Genomic DNA, 21,071 nt, shown 5'->3' on the forward strand with positions numbered 1-21,071 from the left:
TAAAAAAAACTCTCACAACTTCATAGCATAGCTATGCAAAGTATTGGCCTCTTCATCCCTTGGGAAAAGCCCAACAGAGAGGCCTCCCATAGCATGAATCTGTAGCCAAAGTAGAGGGAGTACAGAAAACAGCAGCAGCGATTATGGGGCGAGAGGGAATTGGCCTCTGATGAAAGATTAAAAGAATTAAGGCTGTGGAGGCTTGGGTAAGTAATCACTAAAGGGAACCAAGACGGAGCTGTAATGCTTGGATGGCATAAACAGCAAGCAGTGAGGGGAATTAATTGGGGTGGTCCAAGGCCCTAGAATGCAGAATAAAGGGATGAAATAGAGAAAAGGGAAAATTAAATATTAGCTGCTTTCTACCAGTGAGATCTGCCAGTCTGCAGAACAGTTTCCCTGGTGAAACAGAAATCTCTCTTGCTTTGGGTAATTAGTACTTGACTGGACAACTTGCTACTAACTATACTGTAGGGAGCAATCCCACACTGGCCGTGGGCTGGACTAGATGCCTGATTCAGTCATTCCCATCGCTAATTACTGTGTCTTTTAAAAATATCAAATCCACTGTTTTACTATCAACCCCTATTTCTGTCTCTCATGCACACATGGCATCAGCTCAGCTGCCACCTAGAAAGACATCGCTTTGAGGAAGGAAAGTGATGCTTGCAGCACGGGTTCTCTAATCTGTATTCCTGATAAGTAAGGGACTGTAACTGCTGCTGCAAAAGCTAACCAGAAATAGCTGCTGGGACTTAATGATTCTAGAATGTCTGCCTATTGTCATGAATCACAGCAGCCTTATGGGAGGCTACAGCCAAGCCTGGCATGGTCCTACAGTGATCTGGAAAATAGGTGCAGATTTTTTAATTCCTTTAGGATGGAAAGTTCTAAGACGGACAGTCTAAAATGGATTTGTTCATAAAGCTTAGATGTGTTTTCAATATGAGGCTTGGGAAAGAGTTCTTCCTGTCTATGCTGTCCCTTTAAAATCACACTGGATCAGTAGTGACTAAAGCTTATTACTACTTGCCCGCTGTTAGCCTGTTTTATTTGCAGCACTGACAGCATGTGGAGTGTGTGAAGTAGACAAGCTCCCGGGAGCTGAAATGTGAATGTGACTCATAAGTAATCCATTGAAATCAACTGGTTTCAATCTAGTTCACAGCATGAAAACGGCCAGCACAATTGTGCGTGAGGGTCAGACCCATTTTTAGGAGCACCCTTGACTAAGGACTGAACGGGATGCAGGGACTGAGCTATCATTCTCAGGTCTTGTTGACTGGACCTGAGAGATTTTGGTTGGAAAGCTTAGATGCTGCACAAGCAGAGGGTCTATCCACCCAGGGCTGGCAACCCGGTAGCTTTCACTTGCCCTCGAGTCTCATGTTAAAAAACATGCTGTTTCTCTGCTGTTAACCTACATGCCACTGCCATTGCTTCATACCAAGGGCCGCTTTCTTGCTCAAGCAACCTTTCTTTCACTGAAAGATTTTCCTTGCAGCCTGCCATTAGCGGCCCGGTGTCCCCTTGGAGCGTTCTTCATGGTAATGACTATAACACATCATCTTACCCCTGCGCTGAGACATTTGGAAGAAAAATCAATTTCTCCAAATCTTCCATTTATCCTGAATGGCCCAGTGACCTGAGCGTAATGGCTGTGCTATAACAAACGATTGCTTGTTGCATAGCTAAGCAGACAAAACTCTGCAAAATTCAGTCTTTGGAGCCGCTGTCATAACAAATGCACTGTCCAGTTAGAAATTACCTCTATCTTGAAACCCACTTGGGAGGCTCAAAGCAGCTGGAATAAGCTGAGGATCCTCTGCTTCAAGAAGAACCCATGAGGGGCACAGAGGAGAGCGGTTTCTCAGTTGCGATCCCAGAAGATTTAAAATCCTATGAAGGCCATTACCTCCCCTTTGCTTTGCTGGGTCTTAGCTGCAGTGTTTAATACGCAAACAAGTAAACAGGAGAGGGGCTGATTAGTTCATAACAGCCAGCCTTCTCAAGGTTTACATATTAGCATAATAATTAGCACCCCAGAAGCCCTGGAGAGGATATAGTCTTTAAAAAATATACTGGAATGTAACATGAGAAATTAATAGCGTATTGAATATTAGCACTTACCACACCATCTGCTTTTAGCATACCACTGTGTGTTCAGCCTTATAAAGTCATGTTCACTTCCACCGCTTCGCTTATCCCTGCCCACGGGTTAATGCTTGTAGTCCCACAGCCTGGGGAAAGAAGGCCAGGACCCCTGGCCTCGCTGTGGTATGCCATCACTCCTCACCTGAAGCCACACAGCACGTATAGGTGGAAACTCCATGTTATGTAGAATTAATTTATAAGAGTAACACCCAGCAGGCCTGGTGGAGTTCGGAGCCCCTCTGTGTTTTAAGTTTTAAATCCTGATTTCCGAGGGCTCTGTGACTTGGCTGGATATAGGTCAGCCATCAAAACAATGACAATGCCAACCTTCTGCCAGGACTTTACAAAGCATTTTGACTTTGCGTCGATGTCACCTGTTCTGACATTGGAGGAAAGCAACAGCAGTTCCGTTCACATCTTGTCCAGTCTGAAACGGCTTCAAGTGTCCGCCTTATGATAGCCAAAAAGCACCAGAGTCAGAGTTCCAGCTGCCAATGCTATCCGTAATGGACCCTGTTCTGCCTCTGAATCACAGCCCCTCTCTGAAATCCCAGTATGCTTAGAGATCCCTGAATGGCAAGCCAGAGGAGAACAGGTGGTCGCACACACAGGATTGATCAAATTCATCCCTGGGATAACTCCACTGAAGCCTGTTACACCAGGGATTCATTTGGCTCACAGCAGTAGAATTTTCCTGGCCTCCTGAATGTTGTTATTTCTGTGAAGGTGGCAGGATTTTCACTACTTCTGTAAGAGGATATGATGTGCACTCAAAGCACGATTCATTCACTGCTCCAGCAGGCTCCCGCTGGGCAGGTAGAGCAGTGGTTCTCAACCTATTTCCTATTGTGGGCCGCATATGCAGCCCGCAATGTGCTATGTGGGCCACATCCGATGCTACCCGTATGGCCCTATGTCACAGGGCCACAGCTGTGTGCTGATTGGGCCGCAAGTGGCCTGTGGACTGCAGCTTGAGAACCACTGCGCTAGAGCGACAACCCTGCAGACGGGAGGCCTTTCTTAATCCACCGAACTGATGCCACAGGGGCAGTGCATTTGCAATGTTCTTCGTGGTGCCCTGATCTGGAGGGGCCTTTTCTGAAGACAGCAAGGGTGTTTGCTCTCCCTGGCACTGCCACGCTTAGCTTCTCCTCTAAGGGTGCCAAGAATTTCCTTGGCTTTTGTCAGCTTGTCAAATCATTGCTATCTTAAAATAGCCACTTATTTTTTTTTTTTAGTGAATTCATTTGACAGTGACAGGGAGGCTCATTCATGCCAGCTGGCAAAGGGTTCACTGTTCTTTGCAAGCAAGTCCTGTCGCAGACCTGACACACTCACGGCACCTAATATGCTGCTTTCATGGTATTTATCCGTAAAGGGTGAGGTCTGTACTGAAAGCTTGTAACTTATCAGTACTCATAATCATTGCGAGATGTGTGCATGGGTAATATTTAAGGAGTGATGTAACTATACTGAAAATTTTGTCCTTATGGTCTCGGAGTGAAAGTGAGTCATCAGAGAATAATTGTCTTGGTGATGTGTCTCAGTGATGCCCCATTCACGAAGAGGGAGTGGTCACTCCTCTCAGGCTAGCCAATTACGTAACATCCACAATTGTTCACCTTTGCACCAACCCAGAACAGTCAATGGAAAACCTGGAAATGAAATGGATGATACGGAAGTGTGGGGATCACCTGAACTGTGAATCAAGACAAATGATTGATTCAGTATATCACCGGGTGCAGAAAGACACCCTGGGTCCATTCACTGAGAAGGTGACGAATGGGGCTGCTTCATGAACGATTGATCTTAGCTCCTTAGGGCCAGCAAATGCTGCAAACGCCTGAACTTTGGAGTAAGAATCTTCTCTCTTAGACAGGAAAAGTGCCTGTTCAGTGTAGGCCCTAGTCCATGTTTATGATTTTGTTTGGTATTTAGCCATTAGTTTCCATCACTCGCACTTGTTTCTATTTAAATCTGTAATTTTGTTTGATTGTTATCAAACTCAAGTGCTGTGTGTGATACAGGAGTGGTGGGCTACTGTAAAACTGGTAACTTGAGTTTGATGACAAAAAACAAAAGGAAAATTTACTTAAGAAAAAATTACAGATTTAAATAGAAACAAGTGTGAGTGATGGAAACAAATGGCTAACTACCAAACAAAATCATAAACATGAATTAGGGCCTACACTTGGTAACTTGGGGTCAGCTGTTACTTTGGGAATGGTGGATCTGGGGTTTCTATAGGTATTCAGTGATCAGGGCTCGATGTCCCTTCAAAGTGTCCCCCTGGGACTTAGGGGGCAACGCAGGGCTGGTGTAGCCAAGAGGAGAGTGCTTGAGCTGGTTGTATTAGTGAGCTAACACCCAGCTGGCACAAGCAAGATCCCCCTTGCACAGGAGGCAGGTGCCAACAAGCTAACTCACAGCCCTGAGCGTGCCCTGAGGAGCATCATATTCACACACGGTCCCCCGGCCAGATGCCTACCCTTGTGGCAGCTGCCTGTATGTTGGGAAGCAAGAAAACTCTTGCAAAGATGATTTTCCCCAGGACAAGCAAATGACAGAAATGCTGTTTGTACCCCACTGTGTGAGTTCCCTTCAAGGAAAGAGGAGATACTCAGTTTTCTAGCTAGGGAAGTCTCCAAGGTCCAGATTCTGATACTTGTTACTCCTTGAGCAGGTGCACTGGAGGTGAAAGGAGTCTATGGCTGATGTATGATGCTCTTCACGGTCAGTAGGGGTATTTAACGAGTGGGAGTGGCAGAATCTGTCCCTGCAATACCTATACAACCCACAAGCACCCCTGCCATGCACACAATGGCACAAAAATGTATTAGGGCTATCGATTAATCACAGTTAACTCACATGATTAACTCAGAAAAATTAATCACTATGAATTGCAGTTTTAATTGCACTGTTAAATAATGGAATACCAATTGAAATGTATTATTTGGGATGTTTTTCTACATTTTCATATAGTGGTGTAATTGAAATCAGAGTATATTATTTTTTATTACAAATATTTGCACTGTAAAATTGATAAACAAAAGAAAGAGTGTTTTTCAATTCACCACATTGTTTTGTTTTGGAGTGCAGTTATGTAACAAAATACATCTACATTTGTAAATTGCACTTTCACAGCAAAGAGATTGCACTACAGTACTTGTACGAGGCGAATTGAAAAATACTGTATCTTTTGCTTTTTTTACAGTGCAAATAATTTTATAAAAAATAAATATAAAGTGAGCACTGTTCACTTTGTATTCTGTGTTGTAGTTGAAATCAATATATTTGAAAATGTAGAAAACATCCCAAAATATTTAAATTGTATTCTATTATTGTTTAACAGTGCGATTAATCATTTTTAATCGCCTGACAGCCCTAATAAATAGTATTCTATTATTGTTCAACAGCACAATTAATCATGCGATTGTTTTTAATTGCACAATTAATCATGATTAATTTTTTTAATCTCTTGACAGCCCTAAAACTTATATATTTGTCTCCACTTGTAGCTAGGAGAAACTAATTCACATTTCCCAAGGCTGCTACAGGAGATGATGGAAACTGGTAAAATCAGCTGTGCAGTGCCCCAGAACAATGATGGTATGAAGCTGGGCAGGCAGATCTGGCAACATATACAGGTCTGTCGCATCTTATGAGGATTTAACATACGCGATTTCAGCTTTACGTTGTCGGCAAAAAGAGAAAAATAACAATTTTAATATGGTACCTGTAGTGTGGGCGATTCTGCCCGCCATTCAACTCAATGTAATTTTGACTATACGCGCTTTTCGCTCTACGTGCTAACGGCGGAACGGAACCCCCGCGTAAGATGAGACTCGCCTGTACTCCCTGAGCCTGATGCCTTTTGGCCTCTTATCTCCGCTGCAAGGATCACACTCTCTAAGTATGTACGGAGAGTGATCACTGAGTAATGTCCATGTGCTTGATACCACACTAACAGAGAAGGTGGCACGGCCCCTGCCCCTGCTTGCCAGAAGAATTTTCTTACTCAGGGTAGTGAGGGGATTTCTCACTTGCCTGTTCAGCACTGAGCAAAAGAGAGGAAGACACAGTCTCTGTCCTAGTGTGTTTACAATCTGAATTAGGCTAGAGGGGATCCTACCCACTCTAACCATCCATGTCTGAACCAGGGCAGGCCGCTACCCTGCAAGTGAGGAAGACGCTGTACAGGAAGGGCCAACGATCTATCATGTCCAGGGTCCCACCTTCTGGGGCAGTCTCAAGAGCTGGAGCACTTGCTTCAGCATAAGATATCTGCATACTCTGCCCAATGCCCAGTCTGCTGAAGTGGGATGTGCTCCCTGAACTCAGATGGGCAGCAGCATCTGCCTTACAGCCTGAAGAGGAAAAATGGTGCAGGGGTTAGAGCAGTAATCTGGGACCCCACTTTAGTGCTGTGCACTGCCACAGCCACCCTGTGTATCGTTGGGCTCTCTGTGCCTTAATGCCCCTTTGGGCAATGAGGACAACAGCAACGCCAAGGCAACTCCAGTGGCTCTGCTGGCTACGGCCGTAGGGTGTGGAAAAAGGTGGGCTCTGAGAGGCATCACAGGTAAAAACCAGCCCCTTGAACTCCACCCAGAAACCAACAGGGAATCAATAGAGATTACAGTGCTGGAGAGATGCTCTGGGTGTCAAATTGATGCTACGTAAGGTATTTCTCTCACCCAGTGGTCAATCTTTACAGCGCTACACTAGTCCAGTTCAGACAGCCGGCCTCTACGTTCAAAGAGACACCCCCACTGGCAGTTTCTCCTCAGTCATGGGTAACAACTTGTGTCACTTCCTCTGCTCTTACACAGTTACAGACTATTTGTCTCTCCCCTCAAGGGGCCCCCTCTTCAGAAAACAATGCTGGGGTTCATTTGTCTTTGTAAGTGGCTGGTCCAGCCCCTGCAGGAAGTGCTGTGGATTGTTCTCAGCACTGGTTGAGTTAGCCCTGAAATCCTGTCTCATCTCAGGAGACCAAGTTGCTTCAACTATTTCGCACCCTAATAGTCCACATTTTGCAGATCTCTTACACTAGTTCCCATGCAAACCTCTTGCAGTAACCATGGCACTCAGCCAGTGCTTAGCTTTCAGCAGAAGCCATGCACAACCCCCTTCCGCGAAACAGTGAGAGGAGGGCTGGACGCAGGTAACATACCTGCCGGAGTATGTCTGGGTCAGGGGTTCTCAACCTTTCTCTTTCAGAATCCCGCCCCGCCCCCCCATGCTATAAAAACTCCATGGCCCACCTGTGCCACAACAACTGTTCTTCTGCATGTAAAAGCTGGGGCGGCATTAGGGGGTAGCAAGCAGGGCACTTGCCTGGGGGCCCCACGAAGCTAAGTGGCTCAGGCTTTGGGGGCTCTGGGCTGCAGTCCTGTGCTGCGGGGGCCTTGGCTTTCTGCCCTGGGCTGTAGCGAGTCTAACACCGGCCCCCCTGAAACCTGTCTGCGGCCCCCCTTCCAGGCCCCAGACCCCTGCCTGGGAAGCACTGGGCCGGGTCACAGTCACCATGTTCAGCCCCCGGGTGACAGGGACTCGACGGTCAGTGGATGTGGCCCCCCCTCTTCCCAACCAGGCCTGGACCGTCACCACGTGCGCCCCCCCCCGCGGGATCGTGATGGTCCCCGCGTGCGCCCCCCGCAGCGGCCACAGCTGCGCTGGGCCCACGCGTGTCCCTGACCCCGCCGCCCGCTGAGCCGCCCTCGAGCGCCCCGGGCTCCGCATCCCTGCGGCGGGAGCTGGAGGCGGAAGAGACGCGCCGGGCGGGCGGGCGGGGCTGGGCCGAGGCCCGGCGGGGAACAGGGGGCGCCCTGGCGGAGCGGAGCCTGCGGGTGAGTGGGGGGAGCGGCCCGGCCCTGGCCCAGCGCAGGGGGGCTTTGCCCGGCAATTCGCTGCCGCCGGGCCCGGGCGGGAGTGGCGAGTGCGAGCAGCCCGGGCCCGGTGCTTGCAGCGGGGCCCCCCGGGGGATATCCCTACCCTCGCTGCCGGCGAGCCCCGGCGCCGCAGGACCAGCCTCCCGGGGCGGCCTGGGGGCCGCGATCCGCCGGGGGAGGCTGGGGCAGGCAGGCGCCCTCCCCCGGGGCCCAGTGAGATGCCCAGATAAGTCCCTGCGCGTCGCCCCAGCCGCTGCAGATGCCTGGAAAAGAGGGAGACACGAGGTTGCCTGTGGGGGGTGCGGGGGAAGTTGCCTTTAAAGGGGAGAAACTCCTCCAGCGGGATGCTTCGCAGGCTGCGTCTGTCACCCAGGAGAAGACAGGAGCCAGGCCCTCTCCGGTTTGCCACCTCAGCTTCCTTAATAGGGGCAGCCCCAATTCCTGTCTCGAAATTCCTACCATGTTACACCCTCCGGCCCTCCAAAAAGTCTTCCAGGCCCCTGGGTTTCAGTGGCCTTAGAAACAAAAAACCAGGTGTGCACTTGTGGCCGTTGTCGCTTTTTGTGCCTTGCAAATACTGGTCGCTTTTTGGCAATGCCTATGTGGACGGAAGGATGGTTTTGTGGTTAAGAAACTGGATTGGGACACAGGGGGACTTGGGTTTTATTCCTGGCAGGGATTGTCTCTTATTCTGTGTATGTACATTACCTAGCACAATGGGGCCCTGGTCTCAGCTGCGCCCCTTAGGCTCTGCTGCAAACAACAATCATAACAACTTGGGACACATGGGATATTTACATGTTGCAAAGCGTGTGTTATTGTGGATGCTGGCCATGCACAGAAGATACCCCCTTGTCATTTGATTAGGAGAACATTGCTGCTAGCAGGGGCTGGGACAGTGTCAGGCTTCTTTGGGTTTAAATTTTCCACTCTCTTTTGTTTAAGTATATATGTCCATACGCAGAGAAAGGGGAAGAGGAGAACATTTGCCTTGCGAAGTAAGTGACCGGAATGTACAAAGGGTGCAGAATCAAATGTTGCCCCAGAGCTCCAACAATATTTGATGAAGTGACTATAATCATAGTAATAAAATGACAATGACGTCTTAAATTAAAAAAAAAAAAGACTCATGAAGGCAGATAAAGGTGCTTATTAAATCATCTTTGACTGCAGAGTGGTTATCCCACCTGTAACAAAGAATGCGTTTCTGAAGTTACTGGACTTGCTGGGTACCGATTAAAGAGAAGTCAGTAATTCTATTAAACTCATTAAAATAAATACCGGGGGGCAGGAAAGATCCTGTTATAGAAACAGATTTTACTGTACACCAGATCTACACATTTCACAGTTCTTCCAGTAATAATATCGAGCATACTCTAAAACCCCTTCGGTGCTTTTTATTTATGCATGAACTTTCTCCCTGCCAGCCGTGTTTGATCACGAGGACGATAGAATAATGAATATAGTTGAATGAATAATCATTTCCATGGCAGCAGATTGCAGGATGGTGAACAGAAGGTGTTTTAACTCAGGACGCAAACAGTTGGTTAATGGAAAAGCTAGTTCTGAGTCTTGAGACTTAATATCCTTTGTGGCATGCTGTGTCTGTTGTTACCCTGCTGCAAGAGTACCCAAGGTTGTTGCTGATTGCACTGCAGTACTGTACTGCAGTCGCTAGCGATGTGATAAAGAGAGCTGCCCAGGATGATAATGTATAGCTCAGAAGGGAGGCATAGGGGAGTTCATGAAGCAAAGCTGCATTAAAGTGCTGGCCCAGCCTTCAGTTTCCTCTGTAAGGAAGCTACCTCAATATTTCATTCATGTACGGATACTCTCCGCATGCGTCATGTTTAGTTAGAATTCTTTTGCCCCATTCTGATTTGAAGCCAGCCTGCCAAATCAACTTGTGTCTTTGTATCTTTGGAAATAACATTCCATCCTTGCCAACACCCACCTCCTTTTTCCTTACCAAGGAAGGAAGAAAGCCAATGTCAGTAATTAGGGAGAGAAATTGACTAGCTTGCACAGTTTCTGATTACTTTTATCCTTTCACCAAGTGAGCTCAGCTTTTGTATAGTGTTTTCTGTGGCATAGGCAGGGTAGGGTTTTAAATTTAATTGAATCCTGTTAACATCAGTTTCTCAGCAGCAGAGCTGTGTTCTAAAATGATTAGGCTGGGATGGTATTGCTTATTACAGTAACTTCTTGAGGCCTCCCCGGAGAGGGAGGGACCCTTGTGCGCTGGTGCTGTACATAAACAGCAAGAGACAGTCTCTCCGCCAAAGAGCTTACAGTGTAAATAGGCAAAGTGGAAGTATTGCTATTTGCATCTTGCAGATAGGAAACTGAGGAAGTTGCCTTGCCCAAGGTCCCACAGGGAATTTTGTGGAAGCGCCAGATATTGAACCCAGACTTCCAGAGTCCCAGTCAGTGCCTTACCCCCAGGCATCCTCTCACTAGTGTAGGGGCCTATGAGGCTAGCATGGCTCACTACCACCCTATTATTATTTTATTATTATTATTTGCCCTACTATAGTGCCTAGGGGCCCTAGGCATAGACCAGGCCCCATTGTGCTGGGTGCTGTACAAACTCAGAACAACAGATTGTAATCCCCTGCCCCAAGGGGATTACAATCTAAGTAACATCTAGAAGAGGACAGACCCTTGCCACGTTCTGCTCTCAGATATGCTGGATTCTCTGTACCCTGAAGTCTTTACATTAAGATTTGAGGGCTTCACCCCCCCTTTCATACTTATACCGGTAACTCAGCCAGAAGTTGTGGGCCTTTACGTGAGTGGATGGGTGAGGTTTTGTGGCCTGTGATGTGCAGGAGGTCAGACTAGATGAGCATGATGATCCCTTCTGGCCTCAAAGTCTCTGAGTCTATGATGTAAATCCCTAGTAAATCAGTGGGCTTATTCCTGTTGACACTAGTGCATAAGAGAGGAGAATTGGTGCCTCCTTTCTGTTGTCTCATACCGGTACATTACCGTCAGCCGTTTGTTGCCCAGGCTGAGGATGTGTTGATAAAGGATGCTGCTGTGTTTTTAAACTTTGCTGCCTTAATGAGCTTGTTTGTGGCAGGTTTGCTAATAGAGGATTAGTATTTTAGAAATGTATGCTGTAGGGACTATGTCCCTGGACAATTGGCTGTGGCAGTCTTCACTAGTAAAGAAACATAACGTGTGTGTACTGTAATCCATGCTTGCTCACCCCCACCCACCCTGTTCCTTATAAACACACACACAATTTGCACTGTACTCTTTGCAAGGTTACAGAACAGCCTTTACTTTATTATTTAAAGTGTCTATTATTCCCCTCAGCAGTTGCTGATATTTGAGGAGTAAAGGCATGTCCGGACAGCCAAGGCAGGATTTAAAATACAAGGTAGGAGAGAAGATAAGCAGCAGTGGAGCAATAGAGATAATTAGCACATACACAGAGCTTTCATGTACTGTGAGTCTGTATGATCAATTCTCCTTTGGCCCTCACCAAGCCCAGGTAACCTCCTCACACCCAGTGCTAGCTCCACAAATCCCAGCCCCAACATCAGCCATGTGTTTTTGTTTTTTTTTCCTGGCTACAGTCTCATAGAATCATAGAAGTGTAGGACTGGAAGGGACCTCGAGAGGTCATCTCATCCTGTCCTCTTCACTCAAGGCAGGACTACGCAATAACTAGACCATCCCTGACAGGTGTTTATCTAACCTGCTCTTAAAAATCGCCAGTAATGGGGATTCCAAAACCTCCCTAGGCAATTTGTTCCAGTGCTTAAACCTGACAGGAAACTTTTCCTAATGTCCAATCTAAACCTCCCTTGCTGCAATGTAAGCCCATTGTTTCTTGTCCTATCCTCAGAGGTTAACAAGAACAATTTTTCTCTCTTCTCCTTTTATGTACAGTAACTCCTCGCTTAACGTTGTAGTTCTGTTCCTGAAAAATGCGACTTTTAAGTGAAATGATGTTAAGCGAATCCAATTTCCCCATAAGAATTAATGTAAATGTGGGGGTTAGGTTCCAGGGAAATTTTTTTCACCAGACAAAAAACTATATATTGTATAGATATACACACAGTGTACATTTTAAACAAACAATTTACACAGCTATGTTCACAGCTATGATGATTGTGATGCTTGGTTGAGGTGGTGAAGTCAGAGGGTGGAAGAGGGAGGGATATTTCCCAGGGAATGCCTTGCTGCTGAATAATGAGCTAGCACTTGGTTGCGCCCTCACAGGTTAACACATTGTTGCTAATGTAACCTCTTATCAAAGCAGCACAAACAGGAGAGAGGGGAGACAGCATAGCAGACAGAGATAGACACACACCTTGTGTGTGGGAGAGGGAGAGAGATGCACAGTGCCCCTTTAAGTAAGCTGACCCACTCTTAAGTGCACTGTCTTTTTAAGTGGATCAGGAAGTTGAGACAGCAGCTGCTGTCCCAAGCTCTCTCTGTCTCTCTCCATCCATGTCCGCTCCCTGCTCTCTATGGAGAAGGGGTAAGTGAGGTGCACGAGCAGGGGGGAGGGGGACACCCTGACATTTGCCCCCCTTTCCCCTTCTGCACAGCAAGCAGGAGTCTCTGGGAGCAGCTGCAAGGCAGAGGGCAGGAGCAGCACATGGCAGTGGGAGGAGGGACAGCTCAACTGTCTTGATAGCCTGCTGGGCTTCTGCAGCACAGGGAGCTTAGGGGAGCAGAGAGCTGATGGGGGGCTGATGGTCCACCCTGGTTCCAAGCCCCCACCAGCTAGCTCCAACGGCTGCTCTTCCTGCAAGCGGTGGACAAAGCAGGCGGCTGCCAAACAACGTTAGAAGGAAGCACTGCACAACTCTAAACAAGCATGTTCCCTAACTGATCAGCAACTTTAAGTGAGGAGTTACTGTACTTGAAAACTGTTATCTGTCCCCCCCTCAGTCTTTTCTTCTGCAGACTAAACAAACCCAGTTCTTTCAATCTTCCCTTACAGGTCATGTTTTCTAGACCTTTAATCATTTTTGTTGTTCTCCCCTGAACTTTCTCCAATTTGTCCACATCTTTCCTGAAATGTGGCACCCAGAACTGGATACAATACTCCAGCTGATGCCTTATCAGTGCAGACTAGAGCGGAATAATTACTTCTTGTGTCTTGCTTACAACTCTCCTGCTAATACATCCTAGAACAGGGTTTCCCAAACAGGGGTCAGTGCTTATGTAGGGAAAGCCCCTGGCGGGCCAGGCCGGTGTGTTTACCTGCCCCGTCCACAGGTCCGGCCAGTTGGGGCTCCCACTGGCCATGGTTTGCTGCTCCGGGCCAGCAGGGGCTGCTGAAGCAGCGGCCAGTAAGTCCCTCATCCCACGTCTCTTCCAGCAGCTCCCATTGGCCCGGAGCTGCGGCCAATGGGAGCTGCAATCGGCTGGACCTGCGGGCGGGGCAGGTAAGCACACCGGCCCGGCCTGCCAGGGGCTTTCCCTACACAAGCGGTGACCCCTGTTTGAGAAACCCTGTCCTAGAATGATGTTTGCTTTTTTTTGCAACAGTGTTACACTGTTGACTCATATTTAGCTTGCAATCAACTATAACTCCCATATCCCTCTCCACCGTACTCCTTTCTAGGCAGTCATTTCCCATTTTGTATATGTGCAATTGATTGTTCCTTCCTTAGTAGAGTACTTTGCATTTGTTCATATTTAATTTCATTCTATTTACTTGAGACCATTTCTCCAGTTTGTCCAGATTATTTTTATCTGATCCTCCAAAGCACTTATAACCCTTCCCAGATTGGTAGGATCTGCAAATTTTATAAGTGTGTTCTCTATGCCATTATCTAAATCAGGGGTCGGCAACCTTTCAGAAGTGCTGTGCCAAGTCTTCATTTATTCACTCTAATTTAAGGTTTCTCGTGCCAGTCATACATTTTAATGTTTTTAGAAGGTCTCTTGCTATAAGTCTATAATATATAACTAAACTATTGTTGTATGTAAAGTAAATAAGGTTTTTAAAATATTTAAGAAGATTAATTTAAAACTAAATTAAAATGCAGAGCTCCCCGGACCAGTGGCCAGGACCCGGACAGCGTGAGTGCCACTGAAAATCAGCTTGCATGCCACCTTTGACACATGTGCCATAGGTTGCCCACCCCTGATCTAAATCATTGATGAAGTTTTTGAACAGAACCAGATCCAGGACTGACTCCTTCAGGACATTGATATGTCCTTCCAGCATGACTGTGAACCACTGATAACTACTCTCTGGGAAGTTTTCCAACCAGTTATGCACCTATCTCATAGTAGCTCTATCTAGGCTCTGTTTACCTAGTTTATGTATGAGAAGGTCATGAAAGACAGTATCAAAAGCCTTACTGAAGTCAAGATATACCACATCTACCACTTCCTCCCATCCATAAAGCTTGCTACCCTGTCAACGGAAGCTATTAGGTTGATTTGACGCAATTTTTCTTGCCAAATCCATGCTGAGTGCTATCACCCTATGATTTTCTAGATATTTGCAAATTGATTGCCTGGTTCTTTGCTCCATTATCTTTCCAGGTACTGAAATTAAGCTGACTGGTCTGTAATTCCCCTTTTTATAGATGGGAACTAGATTTGTCATCTTCCAGTCCTCTAGAATCTCTCCTGGCTTCCATGAGTTTTCAAAGATAATTGCTAATAGATCAGTTGTCTCCTCAGTCAGCTCCTTGAGTATTAATTACCAGCTTGGATTTTATAGCGCTGCCACCAGCCAAAAATTCCAGTGTTTGGCTCACTCTGGTCTCCCAAAACCTTCCCTGGGGGACCCCAAGACTCAGATGCCCTGAGTCTCACAACAAAGGGAAATACCCCACTTCCCTTCCCTCTCTTTACCTCCTCCCAGGCTTCCCCTTGCTGGGTTACCCTGGAAGATTACTGTACTTAAACTCCTTGAATTACAAAACAGAGAGGACAATTCACCTTCCTCCCTCCTTCTTTTTCCCCCTCCCAGTCTTTCCCTGAGAGAGACAGTAATCCTGGCACAGAGATTCCTATCCCCTTGAGCCTCAACTAGAAAAGAAAATCCAACAAGTTTTAAAAAGAAAGCTTTATATAAAAAGAAAGAAAAAAGACATAAAAATGGTCTCTGTATCAAGATGACAATATACAGGATCAATTGCTTAAAAGAAAAAATGAATAAACAGCCTTATCCAAAAAGAATTACAATTTAAAACATTCCAAAAATTACACACATGTAAATACAAAAACAATATAAAAACCTATATTGTCTTATGCCTGTACTTACAACTGGGAAACAGAAGATTAGAAAGCCTGAAGGTAGAGAGATCCTCTCTCAGAGCCGAGAGAGCACTAGAGACCCAGACAAAAGACCCACACCCAAAAATTCCCTCCCTGAGCTTTGAAAAATCCGGGTTCCTGATTGGTCCTCTGGTCAGGTGTTTGGTTCCCTTTGTTAACCCTTTTACAGGTAAAAGAAACGTTAACCCTTAGCTATCTGTTTATGACAAGCTAAAGAAATGGAACTGCCTGCAGGGAGGTGCTTTGTTGCTGAGGTTACTGGCTGGGTGGTCAGAATCTTTGCCTGCATATGGGTTATAATATTAATGTAGTGTCTAGTGCAGAGAGGTCACTCTTAATGTGTTTGGTGATGTTCTGACCTCTGTGATCACCTGGCTCAGTATGGCGTCTTTAGTAAGTCCTAATTTTAACATCAAAGAACCCACATGGCTCTTTGAGGGAAGGGGCCAACATCTGTGTTTCTGACTGGCCCCAGAGGGGAAAGAGTCCCTTTCACTGATAAAAATGACTGTAAGAAGACTCATAGATTGCTGTATATTATTTTATCTCTTTGGAGATAAATAGCATAAGTAGAAAACGGAGTAGAGACACGTTGTCAGATGGGATGTATGTTAATCATCTGCAACACAGTCAGCTTGGCAGGCTGGGTGTTTCCACCAATGTGGGCACGCTCTATCTTTGAGATAAGAAAAATATTGATTTACAAAGACCCACCTGTCAGTGATGAAAATCTATTTTGTTTCTTGCAGGTTTCTGCTACCCTGGCTGCACACTTACTATAAAATTCCCCCTAGAGAGAGAAAACAAACAAACGCCTTAGAGTTATCTACAAAATTCACAAAAAGTCACTTCTTCATAAATTATTACGTGCCAGGAAAACATCAAGAGAAACAGAGTCTCAAGAACACAGGCAAGGGAATGTGGGAGAAGGAATATGGGTCTTCAAAACAAAAAAATGCTACAGTGCTATAGGCAGTAAATCTCATTAATGGGACTTTGCATCAAGCTAGAAGTATAGTGACAATAATAATCCCATTTATTTACATAGCTCCGAATGTATCCTTGCCACTTTCCAATAAAACAAAGGCAGATTCCTCATTGGCAGAGGGCGGATCGAAGGACCCAATCAGTTTCTTCCATCCCTAACTTCTATGAATCTCAGATAAATACATGACTTTGAAGAGAGCGGAGTGGGGGAATCTCCGATCTCCATTAGACACTCAGCTCCAAGTTCGAGACAAGCGTTTTCTCTCCAGGCTCCAGAGGAAGGAAATCAGTGCATCTGCAGAGAAAGAGGAAGCCATTGAGTTCTTTGGAATGAAAATGTTATTGGGTTGTGGGTTTTTTTAGAGGATTGATCTAAAAAGGAAAGTGAGGAGACAAGAAAGGGAGACATAAGACATTGGCCTGCTGCTGTCTGACTGGCAGATTCCAGTTAACACCTTATCAGCAGAGCAGCAGGCAGCAGCAAATCCTCCTCTGCTGAAGCTGCACAGCTAAAGAAAGAGGGGAGGGTGTTCAGTAACCAGGGACGACAACAGCAACACTCCACAGTGCTATCGGGAGGATAGAGGGAGAGACGCACACACAGATCCTGCACAATAACCTTCCTTACCAGGCTGTGCAAGTAAGGGCAGGGGAGGAAAAACAAATCAACCTGCAGTGTTTAATTTTTTATTAAGAGAAACCATGACCGAAATGTAACCACGGTTCTGGTCGCTGCAAAACAAAACCCGAACCCCAAGGCCCTCTCTCCAAGTGGAATGTAGCAGTTCTGTTTATTAGCGTTATTCTTCAGTTGAAGAGCGGGGTAAAATCCTCAAGGACTGAAATCCTATCTCCCGGTAAGGCTGGAGCACCACTAAAACAAAAGCAGTTCTCCCCTCTGCCCCTTATTCCACTGCTGCTGCTTTTTTGTTTTTTAAAGAAACATTGTTCTAGGAAGGAGAGGAGATTGGAAGAAGAACCCAAGGTGATTTTGATTTTCTTTTTTAAAGTCAAAGTAAGCCTTCTGATGACCCCTCAGTGAAAGAGGGGGAGTTACAAGGCAATATAGTGATTGATGTACTGAGTGATCTGGAGGAAGAGCTGCTGGACAATAATGGGGAAATCCAACAGCAAGTTGAAGCCTGAAGTTGTGGAAGAGCTGACCAGGAAGACCTACTGTAAGTATTCTAACCCCCTTACAATCAGGCAACTTTCCGATTGCTCTTTTACTAGGGGTAGGGGTGGAGTAGGAGCTGGTCATGATCACAAGATGCCATTGATTTTCCGTGTGGGGCCCTGCTGCTTGCTGCACATGTGCTGATTGTGTCACAGGAATGCGTGTACCCACAAAGGTTGAGGGGAAGGATGTGTAAGTGTGTCATGGTGTGTAGCATTTACACAATCTGCTGCACTGATAAAGCGAAAGAAAAGCCAGGTATTTGAGGGGAGTCATCACAGAAGGGAGAACCCCGCTATGGTATCATTATTCAGTGATTAGCCGGCCACTGCTGTGAGAAGCACCAGACAAGCAAGTATTTCTTTCCGGAGAAGCTCAGCCTGGTGATTCAGACATCACGATGCACTGAAGTGTTGGCGAGGAGAGCAGAACTCCCCCTTCTCCCCCAAACATCTCCCGTGGAGGGTGTGTGTGAAAGGGAGAGACAGAAAAAACTGTTCAGTGGTAAACATTGCTGCAATCTTTGCTTTGCTGGAGGATTTGCACCGAGTTCAGAAATTCTTTCCCTTCCCTCTCACCCCCTGGTGTCTTGGTTTATTTTTAGTTCTGAGCATTGGGTTTTGTAGAACATTGACGGTTTCTTAATCATTCCCCTAATGGAGTGCTCAAGTGTTGCTGTGCTCGGTTGCAAGAATTCAGAGGAGGTTAGCCTGGAAAGAGAGGAATATAGACAGTGATTTTTTTGGAAGGTGGGGGCAGGGAGCCAGGGGAACACCCCATCCTATTAAAAAACTTCTCCCTCTAGCTTTAAGCAACCAATAACTCACAGTCAAGGAATGTTCCCCTCCTCATATCACTTGCTAACTCGATGTGCACTTTACCTGGATCGACAGTTTCCAGACCTTTGTGAGGCTTCCCGACTCTAACCTGAAATGTCACCAATACATTGGTGAGCAGAGAGAACCTCATTTCAATTCGTCCCTCCTTACCACCTCCACTTTAGAAGCAAGAAGCATTTTTTAATGTAAGGTCTCTACCATTGGTAGCTTTCAAAGTTTGGGTTCATTGGGCTGAGGGATCTTCTCCGTGTTATGGAGCACAGTGAAGGGTCAGACACCCGAAAGCTCCTTCTTTTTCTCCCGGAATCTTAAATATCAGCTTAACAATCTGCTCTGTTAAAGGGGTAGATTTTTTATTTGAATCGCTGATGTAATCTTATTAACACTGCAAGCTGCTGGATTGTTTTGCTTATTGAAATCAATGCTAAGGGTGTATTAAAGAAAAGCAGGAAGGTACAGTGCTGTGTTCAAGTCTGCTCCTCTGCACACAGGTTGGAGGTATTGTTGTTGCATAGCTCGAGAGCACTTGAAAGCTAACAGAGCAGGGAGCTCTCTCTCCACTGTCACTGCTGCAGTCCCATGGCAGCACTTACCCAAAAAGGCAATAGATTAGGATGCAGCAAGTTCTCCCATAGGGAACAGAGCCACTCTGGTGCATTGCACAACTCCATCATTCAGTGCTGCTCTGTACATCCACTGGGCAGTCTGGTGCATCGAGCGCTGGAGCAAGTCATTAAAGGCTTCCAAGCCTGCACACTGACTTCTGTCTGCCGTGACATGATCTCATCTCCATTTCTGTCCTTCAGAACAAATGGGGATGGTTCCGAGATGATCCAGCACCATCACAAACTTCCGGGCTGAGTGCTGCCAGGCACAGGGCTACCTTGACATCTTTTTTTGTCTCCTCTGTAGTTTCACTTTACACAGCAGTGGATCCCTCAAGAGGGAAATATGTGGCAGACAAAGGATCATGATATCCTATGTCTTGCCAACAATAGATGCTGAACAAGTATAATAGTATTGTGAAATTGTCATTCATACGGGGATGTTTCCATTGCTCGATGAGGCCAACAAGGGGTCATTTGTTTTAAATCAGTCATTGCGTCACCACTATTCTTCTCTCCAGCTTTCTTTTCTGTATGCCCAGCTCCTCCTCCCCCATCCAAAAAAATCCCTCTACCTCTTGGCTTTGGTCAGTCTGCCCAGTGACAAGCACTATCAAAAACTATGGGCCACATTTTCAGCTAGCTGCAAGCTGGTCCCTGATTTTACACATCTGCTCTTTCACATGCAACTCACTGCACCTTTTTTTGTAGGTACTAAACTCACATTTGCACACACAGATTGGGCAGCAAGGCACACGCAGTCACCAACTGGATGTGTGCAGGTGAAATCCGGTTGCGTGTACAGGAGTGGGCATATAAAACATGCAGGTCCAACTGGCCAGACTCAGAATTTGATCCCATGGCCCAAATTCTCCTCTGGTAAATGAATACGACCTCCTTGACTTCAGCAGAACTGCACCCGTGTAACTAGAATTTGACTCTGTTTGTCTAGTTCTCAGCATTCCAGGCCTCATCTCTGGTGATAATCATTTCAGCTTAAGTGTTCCTGCATCTTTGCCACAGTTGTCAAGAAGAGCAAGCACTTTCCTGTCTCTCTAGGTACTTACATGGCCCTCACCCCCATCGTATCTGAGTGCCTCAGATTCTATCCTCAGATCCTTGGGAGTTAGAGAAGTGCTGTTATCCCCATTTACAGTTGGAGAACGGAGGTGCAGGGATGATAAAATGACTTTCCCAAGGTCACACACATAAATATAGTCTCTGGCTAAAGTGGGGATTGAATACTGATCTTCTGAGTTCAATGCCCTGTCTATTAGGGCCCCTTTCTTACCCTGGGGAAGTAACCCTGGACACCTAGATCAGGCAGATGGTAAGCAGCTCCTCAAAGAGACTAAAACCCTCCCTTCCACCCTGGCCTAATTCCCTGCACCTTATCATTCTGTCTTATGCTGCTGCCCAGCATCAGAGCACTTCCCAGGTAAAAAAACAACCCTGGTGGGATGTGAACCCATAACCCTTGCCTGAGCACCTTGGTCATTACTGCAGAGAACTACTGGGCTAGCTGTTATGCTATAGAGCCCATCAGCTTTAGAAGCAGCAAAGAGTCCTGTGGTACCTTATAGACTAACAGACGTATTGGAGCATGAGTTTTCGTGGGTGAATACCCGCTTCGTCGGATGCAAAATCCAGTGGCTGCAAGTTGAAGCTAAACAAATTCAGGCTGGAAATAAGGTGTAAATTTGTAACAGTGAGGGTAATTAATCATTGGAACAATTTACCAAAGATCATGGCAGATTCTCCATCGCTGACAATTTTTAAATCAAGATTGGATGTTTTTCTAAAACTCATACTATAGTTCAAACAGGAATTATTTCGGGGAAGTCCTGTCGCCTGTGTGATACAGGGGTCAAAATAGATGATCAGAATGGTCCTTCTGACCTTTGAATCTATGAAGCGTAGTGCGTTGGCCAAGTTATATTGTGAATTGAGATACACATATAAATAGATATCCCCTGGGTGTATCTGTAACAGGCGTCTGATAGTAGATAAACAATCTTGTCTGTGAGGTTATGATTCCATTGTGTAGTTCCCATGACACTGAAAACCATGTACACCTCTACCCCGATACAGCATGACCCAATATAACAAGAATTCTGATATAACGCGGTAAAGCAGCTCTCCGGGGGGG

The 21,071-nt window shown here is 46.2% G+C and overlaps 1 protein-coding gene across 1 annotated transcript in view; it reads left to right on the plus strand.

The window, feature by feature from the left end:
* The window catches only part of NCS1 (neuronal calcium sensor 1), a 159,845-nt gene that overhangs the window by 52,510 nt on the left and 86,264 nt on the right, over positions 1-21,071 (plus strand). Inside the window, exon 6 of the mRNA XM_075060584.1 lies at positions 16,064-17,479. Within this exon, the coding sequence (XP_074916685.1) occupies positions 17,416-17,479 (64 nt within the window). The 5' untranslated portion in view covers positions 16,064-17,415. The remainder of the gene's footprint in view (positions 1-16,063; positions 17,480-21,071) is intronic.

Source organism: Chelonoidis abingdonii, chromosome 24, assembly GCF_003597395.2.
Source record: "Chelonoidis abingdonii isolate Lonesome George chromosome 24, CheloAbing_2.0, whole genome shotgun sequence".
Lineage (NCBI taxonomy): Eukaryota > Metazoa > Chordata > Testudines > Testudinidae > Chelonoidis > Chelonoidis abingdonii.